At 37.8% G+C, this 22,418-nt stretch overlaps 1 protein-coding gene across 1 annotated transcript; it reads left to right on the top strand.

The window, feature by feature from the left end:
* The first annotated feature begins 299 nt into the window (after positions 1-299).
* Positions 300-21,248, top strand: LOC106877961 (uncharacterized). Its single transcript, XM_014927038.3, has 2 exons — positions 300-854; positions 10,415-21,248. Exon 2 carries the CDS (start codon positions 10,681-10,683, stop codon positions 20,968-20,970), a length of 10,290 nt encoding a protein of 3,429 aa, XP_014782524.1. The 5' UTR covers positions 300-854; positions 10,415-10,680; the 3' UTR covers positions 20,971-21,248.
* Positions 21,249-22,418: the final 1,170 nt, after the last annotated feature.

The following is a 22,418-nucleotide window of genomic DNA, read 5'->3' as shown; positions in this document are numbered from 1 at the left end:
TGATCCGATCAACGGAACAGCATGCTCGTGAAATTAACGTGCAAGTGGCTGAGCACTCCACAGACACGCGTACCCTTAACGTAGTTCTAGGGGATATTCAGCGTGACACAGTGTGACAAGGCTGACCGTTTGAATTACAGGCACAACATAAAAGAAGTAAGAGTGAGAGAAATTTGTGGTGAAAGAATACAGCAGGGTTCGCCACCATCTCCTGCCGGAGCCTCGTAGAACTTTAGGTGTTTTCGCTCAATAAACACTCACAACGCCCGGTCTGGGAATCGAAACCGCGATCCTATGGCCGCGAGTCCGCTTGCTTTAACCACTGGGCCATTGCGCCTCCACTAATGAGTATACCTCAAGCTCTTTACTAGCAATTACAGACGACAGAAGATAAGTTGTCACAGGCCATATACCTCTGGCATTTAACTTACAGACACAGACAATAAACGAGACAAATACAATCGGACCGGAAGCAGGTAAAATTCTCCTCAACCGACACAGTTACCTCCCTTCATTCCCAACTAATGGTACTTTGTTAAACGCCAATAATTGAAGTCAATAATAATAATATATATACATACATGTACATATATACAAATATATTTATACACACACACACACACACACAGAACTATATATGTATCGGTATAAGTATGTATATATGTATTTATATTATTTGTATATAATTACCTACTTGTTTTGCTACGTTTCTACAATGGAAATTAATCCTGATGACTAAAATTCTACACCATGTTCATATTCCCTCCAAGATTCATCGGTTTTCTTCCTTCAAAAACTCTTATATTCTGCTCGATTTGGTCTTTCAAATGAAACTGAGGAAAAGAGAAATAACGGTAAGCAATCGGAACTTCCTCTGTTATTTTTGTTTATTTATTTATTTATTTATTTATTATAATAATTTTTTTTTTAATGTAGACATGATCGAAGTAACACGCAACATACGAAGTACTTTCTATTTATTTTCTCGGGACACCGAAGAGGTTTACGCTTTGTGTTATGTGTATAGATAGATAGACACATAGATAGATACATAGACAGTTAGATAGATAGATATGAGTGTATTTGTATATGTGGTGCTGTCTGGGCTCCAGGTCAGAGACGATTGAGCATTTCAACCATGACAAACCCTTCTTTTCTATCTTTTTTTAGTGTATCTTGGACTACGATTGTCCAGTGTGACTTTCCTTGTTGAGGACGATCGGGTACTATTTTAAGGGAATGTAGCTGCCATTTCTTTACTATTAGATCGACTGCAAGAAGGCTTCTCCGTTGGTTCGAACCATTCTGCGGGCCAAAACGAAAGAACGCCGTTCGATGTATGTTATGTAGGTACACGCACGTGTGTGTATGCAAGTAGACGTGTTTATTATATGTGAGTGTAACTATAAAGAATATATGTATATATATATATATAAAAATATATAGCCATTCCTTCGATATAACTCGACAAAATCAAAACATTATATATATATGTATATATATATAACCATCGTTATTATCGATTTAATATTCAATTTCCTATGCTTGTATAGATCAAAAGAAATTCATTGAAATTTTCTGTGGTCAGATGTTCTTCCTGTCGTCAATCCTTTTCCTTTTCCTGAGCAAGGTTACAATTTCCCCAAGACTGTGCATGTTTCCTTAAAAAAATTGCTAACACCGTCTGTATGGTGGTGGTGTTTGTTTACGGACATTCGCGCACGCGCGCGCGCACATACTGTGGACGATATTTCGTTTTTCAGTTTCCTTCTACCAGCTTCATTTACAAGGCTTTGATCGTCCCATAGCTATAGTTAAAGAAGAGACACTTGCCCAAAGTGCCTTGAACTTCTTAATCACACAGCCACGTGTGTATATACACACACATATTTGTCGTTGTTATTGTAGTCTAACTCTGGTTACCCTTGATCAAGCGGACCTATGTTCAGAGGCATTCCAGACACGACCCCCACAACCCTCCTATCTTTTTAGGCTTGTCTTGGAATATCTTGTCCAACTTGTTCTCTTTTTCAGGACAATGCAGTGCTATGTAAGTGGGGATTTAGTGACTAATTCTTGAGTGTCAAGTAGACTACTAAATGCCTCCCCACTTTATATAGTTGTGTGTGTGTATATATATATATATATATATATATATATATATATATAGTGGTTGGCGTTAGGATGGGCATCCAGCTGTAGAAACTCTGCCAAATTTAGATTGGAGCCTGGTGTTGCCATCCGGTTTCACCAGTCCTCAGTGAAGTCGTCCAACCCATGCTAGCATGGAATGCGGACGTTAAACGATGATGATGATGTGTGTGTAGACCACTCTGCCGAGTGATTGGTGTTAGGGAGGGCATCCAGCCATAAAATCCCTGCATATATGGGTACAGGACGTCACCAACGGTTCAAACAACATGAAATACGTAAACGAGAAAAAAATGGAGAACAGGACAAGTAAACACAGAGAAAGAACCCTTCATCGGTTGTCGGCTGTCTATCTGTTCTTCATTTTGAGCATTCAATGACAACTTTATGAGTCTTCAAAGACTGTTGCTCCCATAAATTCTAAAATTGAATTTAGGGCTTGAAATGAGAAGTAGATAGACAGCCGACAACTGATGAAGGGTCCTTTTTCTGTGTTTACTTGTCCTCTTCTCAAGCTTTTTCTTGTTTACATATTTAATTCGTTTGTTGGTGATGTGATGATGTATTTTTGGCCAGGAAGTTATTAAAGGAAGAAGTAGCAGATGTACTGTTGGGGATGGTAATGGAGGTGATGCTAGCAACTATGGGTAGGATTGGGGGTCTTTTTCTTAGCCAAACTGCAAGGGCAGTGAAATGTCACCAAGCTTATCCAAAAGCAGAAATACAAATGCCCACACTACCCAGCATGCCCAGAGGCAAATACATGCACACTGAATGCTGATGGTGAGGGTACTGGTGAATACATACATATACACACACACACACATTCAGAAAAGCAAATATATAATCATATATGCTTATGAACTTGTTCATACATGCAGTGCTTGATATCAGTTCAGATTAAGGTGAGGCAAGACCTTCGTACATTGGGCCTCACCGAGGCGATGACTACTGACCGAGACCTTTGGAAGTGTGCTGTGCGTGAGAAGACCCGGCAAGCCAAGTAAGATCGTTGCCAGTGCCCCTGGACTGCTCTTGTGCGGGTGGCACATAAGATGCACCATTTTGAGCGTGGCCGTTGCCAGTACCACCTGACTGGCTCCCGTAGGATTTTCGAGCGAGATCGTTGCCAGTACCCCTGGACTGGCTTGTGCGGGTGGCACATAAAAGACACCATTTCGAGCGTGGCCGTTGCCAGTATCGCCTGACTGGCCTTCGTGCAGGTGACACGTAAAAGCACCTACTACACTCTCTGAGTGGTTGGCGTTAGGAAGGGCATCCAGCTGTAGAAACTCTGCCAAATTTAGATTGGAGCCTGGTGTTGCCATCCGGTTTCACCAGTCCTCAGTCAAATCGTCCAACCCATGCTAACATGGAAAGCGGACGTTAAACGATGATGATGATGATGATGATGATTAACTATCTGTCTGTCTGTCTGTCTACCCATTCATTCATCCATCAATACAGTCATTCAGTCGATCAGTCGATGAATCAGTGTAACCAAATATCTATCTGACTGAATATCTGTGTCTTTCTGTCTAATCATTCTGCTTGTCTATCTTTCTACCTAACAATCTCTGTTGAACTACTTATCCTCTCATCCATCCATCCATCAGTCTATCTGTGTGTCTGCCACTTGCTTGCCTTGCTCAGAAGTCAGTGATGCAAGCAATTGTTGTGTCACTGGACTTGGAGCTGGTAAAAATGTGCTTTCCTATAAAATGTTATATAATAAATTAGAAATAATACATTTCTAAATCTCTCAGAGAGACTTAAGCAGTAGTGATGCGATAAAGTAGTTGTATACTGCCAACTTAACGTGACAGTCCCAATAAGGGAATATACTACTGCTGTTTAGCCCTGTCATGCTACTTCAGTCTGATGACGAGCAAAGACTCAGAAACATGTCCCTGAATGCTGGCTAGGCTGGGTGGAGGAGTTTGTCTCCCCCTCGCAAACATAAGGACACAGGAAATGTGTCAAGGCCGACAGGAAGTGGTCCAGCTTCCTAGGGCTAAATAGCAGTAGTATGATTCCCTTATTGGGACTGTCACGTTAAGTTGGCAGAATACAACTACGTTATATAATGAGTTATACTAATTTGACTAAACAGATGTTGAGGGCTCTAGCAAAAGCAGTTTTGTTTCCAGGAACCAAATGATTGTAAATTTTGGATTTGGATTTAACACTTTTTCAATAGACTCAAGCTTTCTTTAATAAATTTTCTAAGGATAAACTCCTCAGCCTTTTTACAATATAATTTATATTTCATTTGATGTAACTATTCACATTACATTCATTCCAGCTATATACTCCAACAATGCTTTAATCTCAGAAAGTAGGGGTTACATATCTAATTATAGTTTTAAAGTGTCATTGTTTTAATTTGCTTTAGGTGTTCAGTCTTAGCTTTACTCCTAATGTTCTTTAGATTTTTGAACTGGTAACAAAGAGGTTCCTGATTTTCTTTTATAATATTTTTATAATCTATTACTTTTATGCTGTTTTATTTCAACTTTTTTTATTGTTTTTCAAATTTTGTCTTATGCTTTGTCTGCAACTTTTAAAATATCTACACCAACAGAGCTGTAGCCTTTAACTCTTTGACATTTGAGCTGCCCATATCCAGCAACTCAATTATTCTACCTCTTTTACGTTCAGTCTGGCCAGATTTGGCCTGTTGTACCCACCCCACAATGTCATTCTAAAAATAAACAATCACATCATTGAAATTTCAAAGCTATGAGGTAATGTATGATTGATTTAAGACAATGTGAACAAGTAAGCTTTATATTTGGCAGAGCAATCTGAATCGTAAGGGGTTATGCCCTAACTTTTAACTGGTATGGATACTAAAAGGTAACATGATGTTTCACATTGGACATATATGTTGTGAGCTTTCAATTAAGATAAGAAATATATGATTAATCTATGAACAGATAGAGGAGTCAGAATTGAAAATTTTGTATACCAACTCCACAGAACTGTAGTTCCTCATAACTTATTTCAGTCATTTGACTGCGGCCATGCTGGAGCACCGCCTTTAGTCGAGCAAATCGACCCCAGGACTTATTCTTTGTAAGCCTAGTACTTATTCTATCGGTCTCTTTTGCCGAACTGTTAAGTTACGGGGACATAAACACACCAGCATCGGTTGTCAAATGATGTTGGCGAGACAAACACAGACACACAAACACACACATATATATATATACACATATAAATATATACGACGGGCTTCTTTCAGTTTCCGTCTACTAAATCCACTTACAAGCCTTTGGTCGGCCCGAGGCTATAGTAGAAGACACTTGCCCAAGGTGCCACGCAGTGGGACTGAACCCGGAACCATGTGGTTGGTAAGCAAGCTACTTACCACACAGCCACTCCTGCGCCTATGATGTGAAAGTTTAGATGTTTTTTTGTTTCATGGGTTGCCAAGACAAGCTGTGAGTACATATATCTTACTTAATTAATCTGTCCATAAGCCTGTCAGTTTGTCCATCTGTCCATCATAGCCAAACTCTTAGGGTGTCAAAAATGAAACTATCAGCCAGTCTATCAAACTCTCTGTCTGTTCATTTACCTATTGCCTGGTGAATAGATTGTTCTGCTTGATAGACAGATGAATAGGCTATACAGCTTGAGAGATGTGATGACAGATGGGTAGTTCAGAGCTCACAGCTTCTCTTGGTCACCTGCATAGCTATCAATGTACACCTAACTTTTCATAAAGTTCTGTAGTGACAGACAGATTTATTTCAGTAAAATAGTAATTTTTGAAATGAACTAAACCTGGGACTATGTAGTTGGAAGCATATATATAGACATATATGCATAGTTAAAATAAACTTCTGTACCTGGTTTTTGTTGACATGTACAAAGCCTTTGACAGGGTCCCCCACTCCCTTATCTGATGGTCAATGCAGAAGCTAGGGATATACAAGTGGTTGGTGAGAGCTGTACAAGCCATGTACAGAGATGCTGTAATTTAAAACTGTCACACAATGTCAAGACAAAGGTATACACAAAGACTCACACACATGCACATGCAAACAGCTGGTTTCTTTCAGTTTCCATCTACCTGACCGACTCAGAAGGCTTTTGGTTGGCCTGGGCCTATAATAGAAGATACCCAAAATGATCCCAAGACAACATGGTTGGGAAACAAGTTTCGTAACCACACAACCACACCTGTGTCTAGGTCACACCTTCACCTATGTATGTATATATTTATGTGTGTGTACACATACATAAAGACCCCCTTTGGTCATGAATGACCATGGAATTGCATCTAGAATATTCCCCTCCGAGGTACAAGTCTCAGCAAGGTTGTTTATGGAAGGCCAGCAGTTGCCCATGCACACCGGCCTCCCCTCTCCACACCACTGATGTTATCCAAGGGAAAGCAAAGGGGCCGATACAGCTTGGCACCAGTGATGTTGCAACTCATTTCTACAGCTGAGTTAACTGGAGCAACGTGAAATAAAGTGTCTTGCTCAAGAACACAACACACAGCCTGGTTCAGGAATCAAACTCACTACCTCATGACTGTGAGCCCGGCACTCTACACACTCATATACAAGTATGTTTAAGTGATTAAGTTGTTTGCTTCACAAACATGAGGACTTTGATTCAATCCCACTGAATGGTACCTTGGAAGTCTTTTTATAACCTCTGTAGTTCATTGCTGTACTCACAAAGGCACCCACCACATGAGAATTGATATCTTAAAACTAAGGTGCCACATAAAGAAGCATTGGTATGGGTGCTGGTACCATTGTAAAAATCACTGGTAATGGTGCCACATAAAATGCATCCAGTACACTCAGGAAAGTGGTTGGCATTAGAAAGGGCACCCAACTGTAGAAACCAAGCCAAAACAGACTATGGAACCTGGTGCAACCTCTGGCCTGCTGATCTGCTCTACTAAAGTGTTATATGTGAAATTGGGTAGACAGAAACTATCTCGAAGCCCACTATGTCACACTGGTTCTGTCCAAGAATTACACCAAAGGTAAAAGTCTGTGGAATACTCAGCCACATACACAGAAAGCACTGAGTTAGTAGTTCAGTTTATTAAACAACTGAAATAGTCATCATTGAACTTAATAGAAGATTTAAGATAGTAGGGTGTAATCTGAGAGAGATTTGGCTGCTGTTTCTAGCAAATCGAATAACCATGTAGTAGTTCCATCATTGACTCTTTGCTTTTCAAATATCAGGGTGTTATATAACTTGATATTTTTGTCATTGTTAATTAGGTTCTCTCAACCCTGTTTGAGCAGACCATTGGCTCAAATGTAAACCAATGAAATACTTAGCAGAGGAACCACAATTCTTATAACCTCCACCCCCACCCCATCCCCACTACACTCTGTATTTCAGTCTTGCTCAAGCTTACTCAATATTCTGTCTTCCAGTCAAGTGGAGCATGTCATTCAGTATATGTGAACGTTTATGACTGAGGTGCGGGAGAAACAGGTGGTCTGAAACTTGAGTCAGTGCACCAAAGTTTTTCAAAGGCTTTTGTTTATTGTTGATGGTTACTATTGTTTGTTTGTTTTGTATTTTTGCCGTTTTCCATCCTTGTTTCATAGTTTCATAAATGGTTTTGCTTTGGGGGGAAGGGAAGGGGTTTTTTTGTTGTTGCTTTTTTTTTTTGCAGCTGGTTGCCTTTCTTGCTGATAAATCAATCAAATAAGTTAAATATCTCTGTTTAGGCAAACAAATGAACTGGAGCAAAGAGAATTATGACACCTTGTTTAACTCCTTTCATGTCAATCGATCTAAGTTCCCCCTCTCTTTGGGTTCTATGATACAGAACTCCCCATTCATAGTAAAATTTAAACCATAATAAAAGCATTAGAATCTTTTGTTAAAAAATATTCTGAAAACCAGCTTAATAATGAATAAATTAGTCATTTTGTGAATTATTTGTTGTATTTCATTATTTTAGAGTTTTTTTCTATTTTTTAACAGGCATCACCGTGTGGTTAAGATGCTTGCTATGCATCCAAATAACTTTAGTTCAGTTCCACTGCATGTCACTTTGGGCAGGTGTCTTCTACAAGAGCCCTAAGCTAACCAATGCCTTGTGAGTGAATTTGATAGATGGAAACTGTAAGGGAGCCTGTCCTGTGTGTGTGTGTGTGTTTGTCTTTATATTTCCATAACATAGCAGTTCAGCAAAAGAGACCAATTGAATAAGTACCAGACTTAAAAAATAAATATTGCGGTCAATCTGTTTAACTAAATCCTTCAACAGGGTGCCACAGCATGGCCACAGTCCAATGACTGAAACAGGTGAAAGATAAAACACATGAACAATGTATCATCATCATCATCATCATCATCGTTTAACGTCCGCTTTCCATGCTAGCATGGGTTGGACGATTTGACTGAGGACTGGTGAAACCGGATGGCAACACCAGGCTCCAGTCTGATTTGGCAGAGTTTCTACAGCTGGATGCCCTTCCTAACGCCAACCACTCAGAGAGTGTAGTGGGTGCTTTTACGTGTCACCCGCACGAAAACGGCCACGCTCGAAATGGTGTCTTTTATGTGCCACCCGCACAAGCCAGTCCAGGGGCACTGGCAACGATCTCGCTCGAAAATCCTACAGGAGCCAGTCAGGCGGTACTGGCAACGGCCACGCTCAAAATGGTGCATCTCATGTGCCACCCGCACAAGAACCAGTCCAGGGGCACTGGCAACGATCTTACTTGGCTTGCCGGGTCTTCTCACGCACAGCCCATTTCCAAAGGTCTCGGTCCGTAGTCATCGCCTCGGTGAGGCCCAATGTACGAAGGTCTTGCCTCACCACCTCAGCCCAGGTCTTCCTGGGCCTACCTCTTCCACGGGTTCCCTCAACTGTTAGGGTGTGGCACTTTTTCACGCAGCTATCCTCCTCCATTCTCACCACATGTCCATACCAGTGCAATCGTCTCTCTTGCACGCCACAACTGATGCTTCTAATGTTCAGCTTTTCTCTCAGGATACTTACACTCTGACGGGTATTCACATTGACATTACACATCCAACGGAGCATACTGGCTTCATTCCTTGCGAGCTTACGTATGTCCTCAGCAGTTACAGCCCATGTTTCACTGCCATGTAGCATGGTTGTTCGTACGCATGCGTCATACAGTCTGCCTTTTACTCTGAGTGAGAGTCCCTTTGTCGCCAGCAGGGGTAAGAGCTCTCTAAACTTTGCCCAGGCTATTCTTATTCTAGCAGCTACACTTTCAGCGCACCCACCCCCACTACTAACTTGGTCGCCCAGATAGCGGAAGCTATCGACTACCTCTAGTTTTTCACCCTGGAATGAGATAGAAGTTGTTTCCTGTTTGTTTGCAGTCTTTATTGCACCTGAGCATCTGCCACAAACAAAAACTAACTTGCTAGTTAACCTGCCTTTGATGTTGCTGCACCTCTTATGTGTCCATAGCTTGCACCGGGTACATCTTATAGAGTTACTACCTACTCCTTTTCTACATACTGAGCAGGGCCATCTACCTGAAGGGGTTTGTGTTTTATCTACCTTCCTACTTATTAGGATTTTGGTTTTAGCTAGGTTGACTCTAAGGCCCTTCAATTCTAGACCTTGCTTCCACACCTGAAACTTCTCCTCTAGTTCTGATAGTGACTCCGCAATTAGGGCAAGGTCATCAGCATAGAGGAGCTCCCAGGGGCAACCTGTCTTGAACTCCTCTGTGATTGCCTGGAGGACTATGGTAAATAATAGGGGGCTGAGGACGGAACCTTGGTGGACCCCTACCTCTACCCGGAATTCATTGCTGTACTCATTTCCAACCCTTAGAAATATGATCATGAAAAGAGTTGAAGGCATGCAAAGTAATCCAGCACCCACTCACACACACCACTGGGTTATAATGTCAGTGAAACTGCTCTGCTGTGATGATGTGAGATCCTTATTCTTCTACTGAAGGTGAATGAATATTATGCCATGTGAGGAAGATAGCATTTGAACTTTTTATATTTACATTTTGGCGTTAGGAAGGGCATCCAGCTTTAGAAACTCTGCCAAATCAGATTGGAGCCTGGTGTAGCCATCTGGTTTCACCAGTCCTCAGTCAAATCGTCCAACCCATGCTAGCATGGAAAGCGGACGTTAAACGATGATGATGATGATGATTGATTAATTAATACAGTTAGATATTGTACTCTGGTTTCTTTACTGTTTACTAATTCACTGAGTATCATTCTTTTCATATGCAATAACAAAAGCTTTTCTTTCTTACAGGATCTCCGTAGATCAACTCACACCAATTCATGACAGAAACAAGTTTCTGTGACATATATATTGAAGACCCTGTTAACATTTGGTACCTTGTACATGAGTTATCTCCATGGTAACTGATATACACTTATATCATTTCTCTTCAACTGTTGCCATGGTACCTAATACAGGGATTTGTAAGTGGTTCATATTTTTCATCAGCTACTCTATTACTTCTCAAGAAAGAGAAGCTTTGTTGTGATTTCGAACTAGGTTTACTAGATCACATCATGGATAGTACAGACCAGAATGCATCGGTCGAATGGCCACCTATATTGAACTTTGTAAACAATACTGCAGGTACAAAGGAACTCCCTTTTCTTGCAAATGGAAACCCAAGCATGTCTGCAATTACAGACATTACAGCTTCAAAAAAATATACCTGTAACTATTGTTCAAAGTCATTCTCTCGCAATGGCCACTTGGTGATGCACCGTCGTATTCACACAGGTGAACGCCCTTATGTTTGCCAACAGTGTCACAAAGCCTTCACTCAATCCAGTGCTCTCTATCGCCATATGAAAATCTGTACTAAAGTGCCAAACAAAGACAGCCTGGAGTTATCAGCTAACGTGAAAATGCTAGAAACTTCTATTGCAGCAGCAGAAAAACACTATGCAATGCTATCTGCTTCAGAAAGTGCGTTTACATCACTTGGAACACTTTCAAATGATAATATTGAAACACATGATGACATAATGTTTGTTTGTTGTAATAAAACATTTAAAGATTCTTCTGATTACAACAAGCACATAGCTGGTCACAGTGACCCGTCTCACTCTGAATTATTGAGCCTGTTACCAAACAACAACAGCCATGTCAATGATATGATGAAAGACGTTACTACTATAGATAAAATAGGAAAGAAACAAAGCCAGTTCCACAATAAGACAAACACGTCTATAAATGGTAAAAAGCAGTCGTCAACCAAAGAAAATTTGAATATCTTGTCAAGTTCTGAGTCACAGTATCAAATAATTGTTCATGATAATCAGCCAGAGGTGACAAAAGATAGTCTTGACCAAAACAAGATCACCATCAATCTAACTGATAATCATATGGAATCTCCAAAGAACAACTTATGCTTTTCTCAAGCAAATAACCAACATGATCCCATATTTGATCCAATAACAATTGAACTAACTGACCAATCTCAAGATAGCACGTATGTCTGGGATAAAAATAATATGTCACCTGGTAACAGTTCTAATAAGCAGTTAAAAATTGACCAATCTCAGTTATCAGACATTGATAGTTTGGCTGAAAATCTCAGACTGTTGCGGGAGAAAACCGATGCAATTAGCAAAAAAACATTACCAAAAGACTGCTCTAACGATACATCCATTGCTATTTTTACTTCACAAGATTCTCTGTCTTCAGATCAGTTGCTTGCTTGTAATGGGGACAAATCTTGGAAGGACTCATCTAATTCTTTCTCAACTCAAATTCTGCCAAATAATGATTTGACAAGTAGTAAACATTTCAACCAGTTATCTCATCAAAGTGACAATGAAAAAATTGCAGAAAATGCTAACAAAGTTCAAAAAAATATAAATTCCAAGTTAAAATCTTCTGAATTAAAAGACTCTGTGAAAACCAAAATTCACCAACACTTAACTTGCCAGTTCTGCTCACGCCAATTTACACGTACTAGCCGTTTGACCCAGCATTTACGTACACATACAGGAGAAAGACCATTTAAATGTGATTTTTGTGGTAATGCATTTACACAATCAAGTGCACTTAATCGCCATCTAAAGACATGCAGTGTTGCTCAAAGCATTAATTCGAATATTCAATGGGACACTACTGCACAATATCACCTTACCTCTGACTTAACCCTTGGCAGTGACATTTCTTTCACATGTCAATTCTGTGGTGATAATTTTCAACAAGTGTCTAAATATGACAGCCACTTAAAAGTGTGTCCAGCAGCACATAAAAGTCAATTAAAGCCTAATGAAGATGTTGTGAATGATGACTTTGATATAGTTAATGATCACACTGATTCAGCCAAGAACAGCTTTGTAAAAACGCCATCCACCAAACTAAAAAGTGCTTCAACTTCCATGATTAAAAGTAAGACGCAAAGTTTCAAAGCTCCCATGCCTGAGTCTAGACAAGTAAAACATAGGGAAAAAAGTTTTAATACAAAAAATGATAGAACCTATCAGTGTAGCATTTGTTTAGTTGAGTTTGTATCATATCCTCATCTTAAAGTCCATATAAAGAAACACCATCGGGTTAATAATTTATCAAAGATTTCTCAGTTGCAGAGTCGAAATTCATCAACCACTAATTTAATGCGATCTTTTTCAGCAAGAAACAAACACATTACAAGATCTAAAACTTCAACTAAAAAATCCCCTAGTAAGTCTTCAAATCATAGAGAGTTCTTAAACAAAGTTAATTCGCTGATAATGAAAAAGAACTCTTCACATTCAACCAATAACTCTCAGTTTCAAACTGAGCATCCATTGACCAACTCTAACACCTGCAGATCAAATATTTCTCTGTTACCTGATAAAACTAGCAAGATATCAGAATCTCTTGACACCAAAGGAAAACCTACTGTTGCAATGGTAAACAAAGGAAATGTTTTTAACACACGCAGTAGTGTTGAAACCAAATCCAATTCGTCAACTAATTTAGTTTGTGATATTTGTTCCAAGCCTTTCCATTCCTCCATTGTGTATCAGATTCACAAAGCTTCACATTCCAGTGAGTCTAAAAAAAACTCCCATTCTCAAATAGACTCCAACACCAACAAATCCATTCATAATGAAGACGTCAACGTTTTAGAGCAAAGAGATCTTGTTAGTTCTAATTCTCGTGTTGCTGTGGAGACTGTAAATGAATTTGACATTCAGCGCAAAAGTTTCCCTTGCAGTTATTGCCCAAAGGAATTCTTCAAACAATCTCATCTGGAAACACACATCCGAATACACACAGGAGAGAAGCCATTCCAGTGTGAGAGTTGTGGTCGTGCCTTTTCACAATCTAGTGCTCGAAACAGACACACCAAAACTTGCCTACGAGTCAGATACCCGGAGTTAAATGCCTCCATTAAAACTACTGGGAATGCTGTTAGTGCAATGGAGCGCTCTGAAGTAATTAACTTGGACAGTAAAATCAGAGAGGACAGTATTGATCCTGACAACTTCACTTTTACCTGCTGTGGCCAAGTCTTCAGTAGTAGCAAAGAGCTGCGGAATCATGTTGAGTGCCACAGAAAAGGCAAAGATACAATCTCCTTGCAAGATAGTGAACTAAATGATGACATCCTGTACAATTCTCCATTGATGCTGGAAAACTTTCCTGATTCTCAGTTGCTCTCAAGACACATGAGAAAGAATTATATCAGGAAATATAAAAGTACCAAGCAGTTGAGTGGTAATGATATCAAGCAAGAAAAAAATAGCTTGGAATATTTTAGCAATGTTTTAGTTGCTAATCACAATACCTCTAATTGTTCTTCCAGTTCCAGTCTGTCAGTCAACTCAGCCAGACTTAGTTGTTCTACACAATCAAATTCAGCAGAAAATGAAGCAGTTTTAAATGCTTACAAGCTTCTCCATGGGACTCATACCTTAAATAATCTTGACCAGGCAAAATTTGATGGTACTTTGAACAGTTCATACTCTGAAGAACAGGAAAATATGATACTTGGGAGTGCTCTGCAAGTTGTGCACAATAATCTCCAAGAATGTTCTGGTGAGCTAAAAATTGATCAGATTGAAGAAGGTATCAGCTGTCAAGAAAATTCCATGATTGCATCTAATTCTAATGTAACAAAACCAACAGCTGTTGTTGAACTGACTAACCAACTAAGAGATGCAAATCATTTCCAAAGTTTGCAATCCAATGATTCTAGTATGTCACCTGAAATTCCTGAACCTAATGTCACTTTGACCTTAGGAAGTGACTTTAGAGACATGATTACAACTGATATTTCTCAGATTGCTGACTCTTCTGTAAACAGCAATACAGATGAACCTCCAAATTTCGAAGATAGCCATTTCCATACTTATTCACCAGAAACCCCACCATTTTCTTCCAGCTTTTATTCCACAACTGCAAAATCCAAGCCAGACAGTAAAGGTTGCACTGACATGACAATCAGTGATGCACCAGCAATTTACAGCAATAGCTCTAATGCAAGCCAGTTAAAAGATCAATACCATATGGATGATAATACTATAAGTAATTGTTCAATTGATTTTGAAAAAGTTTCAAGTCCTCAAGAACAGTGCAATGTCAATGTAACATTATCTGTTGCCGAGAAATCACTGACTTGTTCAAAATGCTCCAAAACATTTGAAAATTCTGGTACTTTTTATGAACACTCAAAGAACTGTGCAATGATATTGTCAGAATCCTGTATTGCTGACATTGTAGACAAGCAAGTGAATAATGATTTAGTAATTACCGGTCAGTTGGATTCAAACTCTACTGGGAGTAAAACAACTGGAGAAGCAACTAGTCCTCTACAGAATAAGTCAGATAATACCAAACTGTTTGAGAATTGGCAACTTTTATCTAGTTTATCTGACCAACATGATGATAAAAGTAAATGTTCTGATAATCTTAACTCTATGGACAGTTTAGGCAACACTTCTGCATGTGATATGCTTTCTTACTCTTCCAAAGCAGAAAATATTGACATTTCTGATCAAACTGATGGGCAGTGTAGCACTCTGTCAAATAACTTATCTAAACAGGAAATTACAACCAACAATAAAGATTCAGCTAGGAAATTGTCTTGTTCTTATTGTACTGCATCATTTACTTCATTGATGCTACTAGAAGAGCATGTCCTTCTCCACACAAGTAAAAAGCATTATGTTTGTTGGTTTTGTAAGGAAAACTATTATTCATCGTCTAAGTTTGAACAACATCTGAAACTATGTGGTTCTTCTACCACCTTTGCGAATTTGTCAGCTGAAAATATTTCCAACGACAGTACTAAAGGTAAAAGCTCTCATTTTGCTGACATCGTTTTGTGTACTCCACTGACTGTTGCAAACAACCGGTCTGACTGTGAAGGTATTAATGAAAATGGTTGCCAGGATAAAGTGCCTGAACAATCAGTAGTTTGTGATAGTTTAGAAAGGACACAAAATACTTCTAATGTTCAACCTTTGAAAGAAGAGTCGCTGTCAAAAGCAAGGACTGTAGGCAAATCTAGCAACAATAGTAGCACTTTTGCTCTGTACCACAACAAAGTAAATCTGGATGAGCATTTAGTTTTGAATAATATAACTACTAATAAACCGTTACTTGATGAGAAAACAGGAGAGAAAATTCTTAACCAGTCAGTTTCTCAGGAAAATATCAAATTGAAATCAGGGACTGAAACAAACAGTGATAGTAAGGATAACAGCAATGATGGTAGCTCTCAGCACTTAGACCAAATAGTGATTGATTTGAAAGAAGTTAATGGTGATCTATCTACATCTGATAAAAAGACTAATAAAGAGGGCACAGTTAGTTTCAATAAAGATGGTATGAATCTTACAAACAGTTGTAAGATGTTTGTTTGTTGCAACCAAACATTCATGGGAGATGATTTTAATGAGCATATGAAGAGTTTCCATATAAAAGACAATCACTCTACTGATATTGACAGTTCTGTAATACATTCAGAGGTACAACACTCCGAAAATATGCAAACGATCTCAAATGTTGTATTATCAGACTATCAAAGAACATCAAGTAAAAATGACAGAAAAACACTGCTTCATAATTCAGATAACATCATCTCCAAACCTAATCAGGCCTCTTCAAATGAAGAGAACCTGTCTGAAACTCGGCGCTATGTCTGTCAATATTGTAATCGTGGATTTTCACGGTCTGGTCATTTAATGCAACATCTTCGCACCCATACAGGAGAGAGGCCATACTCATGTCAGTACTGTATGAAAGCATTTACCCAGACTTCCGCTCTCAACAGGCACCTGAAAACATGTTGCCGAATTAAGTTACTAATGCTTCACAATATACAGACTCGAGCAAAAGAAGACGAAGGAGACCTAATCCAAATAGATTCAGACTTGGATAAAAATAAAAGTTCTTTATTGTCTGAGCAAAATGTAGCTGGAGAGGATTATCAATTAAATAGAGATTATACCCAGATGTCTGAGGTGAGATTTAATAGCATTGATAAAATCCCTTGTGAAGAAGGCAATGAAGGTATCATAAAATGTGAATACTGTAGCTGTGAGTACCTGAAACTTGATGACTTTATCAAACACCAGAAGGTATGTTCTTTTAAGATAAATTGCTCTCAAGTGGACTCTGGAAGCAAAAATTATACACAAGAGATTAATTTGTCTTCTAGGAATAATACCAGTCAGAACAATAGAAACCTTGAAAGTTGTGCTTCAAGCACAGTATACCGCCCAGACATTCAAATTAAAACAGAAATTGTTGATGCTACATACAATTGTCACTTTTGTGATGAGATATTTTCTGATAAGGGTGATGTAATTTCTCATTTAATGACTCATTCATTAGACATTAATCAGCAAAATATTGCCAACCAACAAATATTTTCTGATGATCAAGAGAATCTAGTCAATCCTGGTGAAGATATGTCTGCTACATTGATGAAAGAGAGTAACCACACTGACTCCTCTGATATCACCTCACCTACATTAGTGAAAAAGGAAAATACTTGTACATTTACATGTTGTGGTCAAATGTTTGTAGGCAATGATAGTTTTAACTTACATCTAGCTAGCCACCGATCTTTTAAAGATTGGAATGTTTCTGAACAGATCAGTTTTGATGAGAACAATTCTGAAATTAGACATCAGTCAACATTTCTGGATAATTCTTCCACAATCAAGAGAGAAGATAAAGATGATGAAGAGGAAAATTTTATCATTGAAGTCTCATCTAAAGATCCAGTCTCTAACAAAGAATCTCTCTTAGAATCTAGTTTATATAATAAGAAGTCTAAAGGTCTGAATAAAACAAATTCTGATGGTATTTGCCATCTTCAAGCTATGGAATCCAATTCACCAGATTTATTATTTAATCTAAAAAATTCTTCTGTTGCTTCTCAAGCTCTGGTTTCTATGGACAAAAGTAGAAAACTTGAAATTGAAAAGCAAATGTCTGCTATGAATGATTATGTTGTCTGGGAGGATTCCAGCAACAACTGGAACCAATGGAACATGGACTCATCTACAAATATTTCATCCACACCTTTATTCAAAAGATTTGCTTGTAAGTATTGTGAAAAGACTTTCACCCGTAGCGGTCATCTGATTATGCACCATCGTACTCACACAGGAGAACGACCATTTCGATGTAGTCATTGTCAGAAGGCCTTTACCCAGTCAAGTGCTCTCAACAGGCACAGAAAGACATGCAGTTTTGCTCGAGTAGCTCTGTCAGTGTCAGGGAATAAATGGCCTGAAACGACAGCAGCACTTGACTTGGATAAAACATCAGACCAATTCATATGTTGTGGTTTTGTCTTTGATAAAAGAGATGAGTTCTATTCGCATTATGTTGGTCATGGCATTTACATATGTGACTGCTGTGATATGACATTTAGTGATTTTGAACAGCTTCTTTCTCATTTGAAATTCAAACTGAGTGAATTAGAAACCTCTGCCATAACTCCAGCTGTTTCCCCCAGACAGTGTCTCCAGTGTCAGACTGTCTTTGCTGATTTAATTTCTTTACTAATACATATAAACTCTAATCATAAATCTACTTCCTTAGCAAAATCTCAGACAAGCTTAGTATCTAATCAGGACATTGTACCCAATTACAATGATGGGTCCATAACTTCAAAAAAATCTAAAGTATTCCAAATACCACTTAGCTCCAGTCGAACTGTATATTCTGCTCCTGAAATACAGTTGAAGATGTCAGACTCAGGTTCTACCAGTAAAACTGGTAATGTCAAAAGATTTCCTTTAATGAAGAGAGGAACTCTTCCAAACAAGTTGCATCCCTACAGCAAATCTCGGCAGAATAAGCAGGATCACAGTCGCTCGTTACAGTTTCAGCGAAGAAAATTTTCCAACTTTAATCTGGATGGAAAGACTTCTAACCCTGATACTTCCCAATTAGGGTTGGTTACGAAAAATTCTCTCAACCAGAATGTACGTAGAGTAATTAAAAAAGCTTTGAATAACATCAACAAATACAGGTTTTCGACTGACCGTATATTGTCTCCTTTCACGCGAAAATTCTATGCTCAAGCTGAAAGTCGTAGACATCATGCTTCAACATCTCCTTTCTCTGGTATCACCTTACCAGAAGACCAACATAATCAGCCTTTCATGATAGAAAATCCATCATTAAGAGAACATTCTAGTCAACCAGAAATATCCATTTTGAACTTTGAAAATCCATCAGAAAGTGATCAATGTTCTAAGCAGTATTCAATTGATAAATTGAAACAATTCTCAAATGAAATTACGATAAATTCAACTAATGATCCAGATTCAGGAGTTAATTCAAGGAGAGAACACAAATTTTCTAATTTAGTTGTTGAACAACCTCCAAAAATCACAATTCCAAATAATAACCTGGTTCCAGTTCTAAGTAAGGCACAAAGATTCGAAAAACAAACAATGCTAAAAAAGTCAATATCAAAACAAAATCCAGGAGAAAAATTTAATGCTAAGTCCAAGTATAGTTCTTTACAGACATCTTTAAAATCTAAGCAAGGCAGTACGACCACTCCTAGAAACAGTGAGTGTGCTACTGGCAAAACTAGAAACAAAGTTACCCAGTTGGATAAATCCTCTAACCCTGCAGTTGTTAATCCCACTACAAATAGTTCATTAAAGCAAAACTTATCTCGGTTTGTCTGCACTCATTGTAGAAAGGGTTTCACTCGTTCTAGTCACCTAAAAATGCATCTCAGGATCCACACTGGAGAACGTCCATTCAAATGTTCTGGTTGTGGTAAGCAATTCACACAAGTCAGCGCCCTTAACAGGCACCGCAAGACTTGCTTTCTAGTGATTCATAATACAAGTGTACTTCCTGAAGATAGGATAGTGAAAGATCCAGAAAAAACTCCTCAAAACCAGAACAGTCTCAAGGCCAATGCAACAACTTCTCTTTTCCAGTGTGTGCCAAGTAACAAGCAAGATTGTGTTGGAAATCGCATTTCAGAAACACATAAGAAGCCATCGAAAGCAGAAACAGTCTTTCCTAATGTGTCTAAACAGAAGTTGCACAGAGCTGAAAATCCCGATTTAGAACCAGAATATCTTACTAATGTCTCTAAAAAAACTGTCAACTTACTTGATGAAGAAACAAGTAGAACAGTGTCTGCTTTCACAAAGGAGAAAGAAGGCAGGCATAAGAAAACATCATCGCTCAACACTTCAACAACAATCAGCAATAAGATCAACCGCAAAAGGTTACATACAGGGATTGGAAGTAGACTGATGAAAAAACTAAAGCTGTCGAAACGAGGAAAGCTTCACTCGAGTTATGATCTTAATAGTGACTTGAATTGCCTTTCAAGAAGACAAGCAATTAATTCTTTGTTAGATGATCACCATAGTTTAAAGGAAAGAAACAAAAGTTTTTTAATGGATACGGCACCTTCTGTTAACAACCCAACAAGCTTTCCTCAAAGGAGTTACAAGAGAAAGCAATTGACCAAAACTCCTAGTGCAAAACCTTGCACGGATTCAGAACAAAACAATAGAGCTTGCAGTAGGGAAGTTACAGAAATGTCACCTCCGAAGAGGGTCAAAGAGGAGAACCAGTCTAATGCTAATGAGCTGTCTGAAGGATTTCCTCGCTGTGAAGAATGTAAAAACAATTCAAAAGAATTGTGCTCACACTTGTCAGAAAATCTATTTCTTTCCCAAGTGGATTCTGAAACTGATGATTGTTACATTAAAACTGAACCTCTTCCTTCTTCTAAACCTAATCCTTTAGATTCAGAAACAAATCCTCTTAGTCTTACTATTTCACAATCAAAAGCTTCAGCCAATGATGAAAGTGTTGACCACACAAATGAAAGCATGAAAAATTCTCTAAAAGGAGAAATTGTTCAAGATGGTGGATACTTGCAAGAGGAAATGGCTCTCACAAATTGCCTAGAGAGTACAGAGGGAACACATGATCAGCTAGGGAGTAATGTTGCACAAGAAGAAAGTAAGAGCCTTAAGTCTATTCCATCAGCAGCTGCACATTGTGTCCCTAAAAAGTCTAAGGTTGTTAATAAAAGAGGCAACAAAGTTGTTCAAGATGACACTTTCTCGCCTCAGTCAGACTCTTCACATTCAGCTGAAAGTCGTCGTTACTTTTGTGAATACTGTGATAAAGCCTTCTCGCGGTTTGGACATTTGGTTACCCATAGACGCACGCACACTGGAGAACGACCTTACCAATGCCGTTACTGCCAGCGAGCATTCACACAAACTAGTGCCCTTTACAGACACAGAAAAACATGCAGTTTCACTCCTGCACATCTTAAAACTATAGCGGCAACCGAAAGCAGTAAAGCTGCTAAAAGTAATGAGTTGTGATTTTTATGTTGATATACACACATACATACATACATACATACATGTATATATTATATATATATATATTTATTTGTATATATATATATATATATATATTTATTTATCTTTATTTCATGCATATGATATAGATTTTAAAATAAATTTTGTGGGTGAAAGTCTCACGGTAAATAAACAAAAAAAAAATAACATTTTTAACATGCAAGTCCAGTGGTATGATCACCTGGATGGTTGATGTCATTTAAACAATGTGGTTCTAAATACAATAAGAAAGTTTTGTATATTGGTGTTCTCTTTGAATTGTTGAAGGTAAACAGTTTGCGTCTTTTACTACTAAGTGTTAGTGCCATGGTTCATTTGGAAGTCAGTTACAAAATAACTGAGGAGAGATTTGCAGGGTCGTTTTGTATGTTGCTTACAACTAAGTCAATAGAAGTGAACAGGAACGAAAGAATATATTTATATTGCCTTTCTGATGGCATGTACGCATGATTTGCATATATGTTTGCGCATATGTGCATCTATTCAGCTACCAACAGAATTAAGTCCCTCTCTTCAGACATTTCCCGAAATGTAAGTGTACAAAGATATTATGGTTGTTAGTTTGTGGGTACAAAAATATCTATGTTTATATGTGTGTGCATGTATAATATATATATATATATATATATATATATCGTCGTTTAACGTCTGCTTTCCATGCTAGCATGGTTTTGACGATTTGACTGAGGACTGGTGGACCAGGAGGCGACATACATATATATATATATATATATATATATATATATATATATATATATATATATATATATATATATATATATATATATATATATACATATATATACATATATATATATACATATATATATATATATATATATATATATATACATATATATACATAGATATATAGATATATATATATATATATACATATATATACATATATATATATATATATATATATATATATATATATATATATATATATATATATATATACATTATATATATATATATATACACATATATATATATACATTATATATATATATATATATATATATATATATATATATATATATATATATATATATATATTATACATATATGTATGTGTATGTGTATGAAAATATATGTATGTATATATTATATTACATCTGTGAACAATCTGAAGGGTAGACTTAATCCACTGCCTGGTTTAACAGCACTATGTAGGGGTGGGAGGAGCTTTTAACAAAATTCGTGTTGTTGCAAGCAATCAAGCCAGGTATCTGGTTTAAGGATAAGTTCTTCTTTCCAGTCACAAAGTCCTTGAAAAGGGTCAGTGGTGCTATCTTTCTTTCTCTGACTAAGCTATTAAAAAAAAAAAAATGGCATTGTTGGTTACAGGTTTCCAATAGGACAATCATTGGTTCAATGCATTGATGATGGTATGAATATGAAGA

This window comes from Octopus bimaculoides, chromosome 20 (genome assembly GCF_046866305.1).
Source record: "Octopus bimaculoides isolate indiv1 chromosome 20, ASM4686630v1, whole genome shotgun sequence".
In the NCBI taxonomy this organism is placed as follows: domain Eukaryota; kingdom Metazoa; phylum Mollusca; class Cephalopoda; order Octopoda; family Octopodidae; genus Octopus; species Octopus bimaculoides.
The sequence above is the reverse complement of the archived record's forward strand: the minus strand, read 5'-3'. Positions and strand labels throughout refer to the sequence as shown.

Bases quoted from the DNA above. Each gene is read 5' to 3' on its own strand.
- LOC106877961 (XM_014927038.3), top strand. From the start codon at position 10,681: ATGGATAGTACAGACCAGAATGCATCGGTCGAATGGCCACCTATATTG.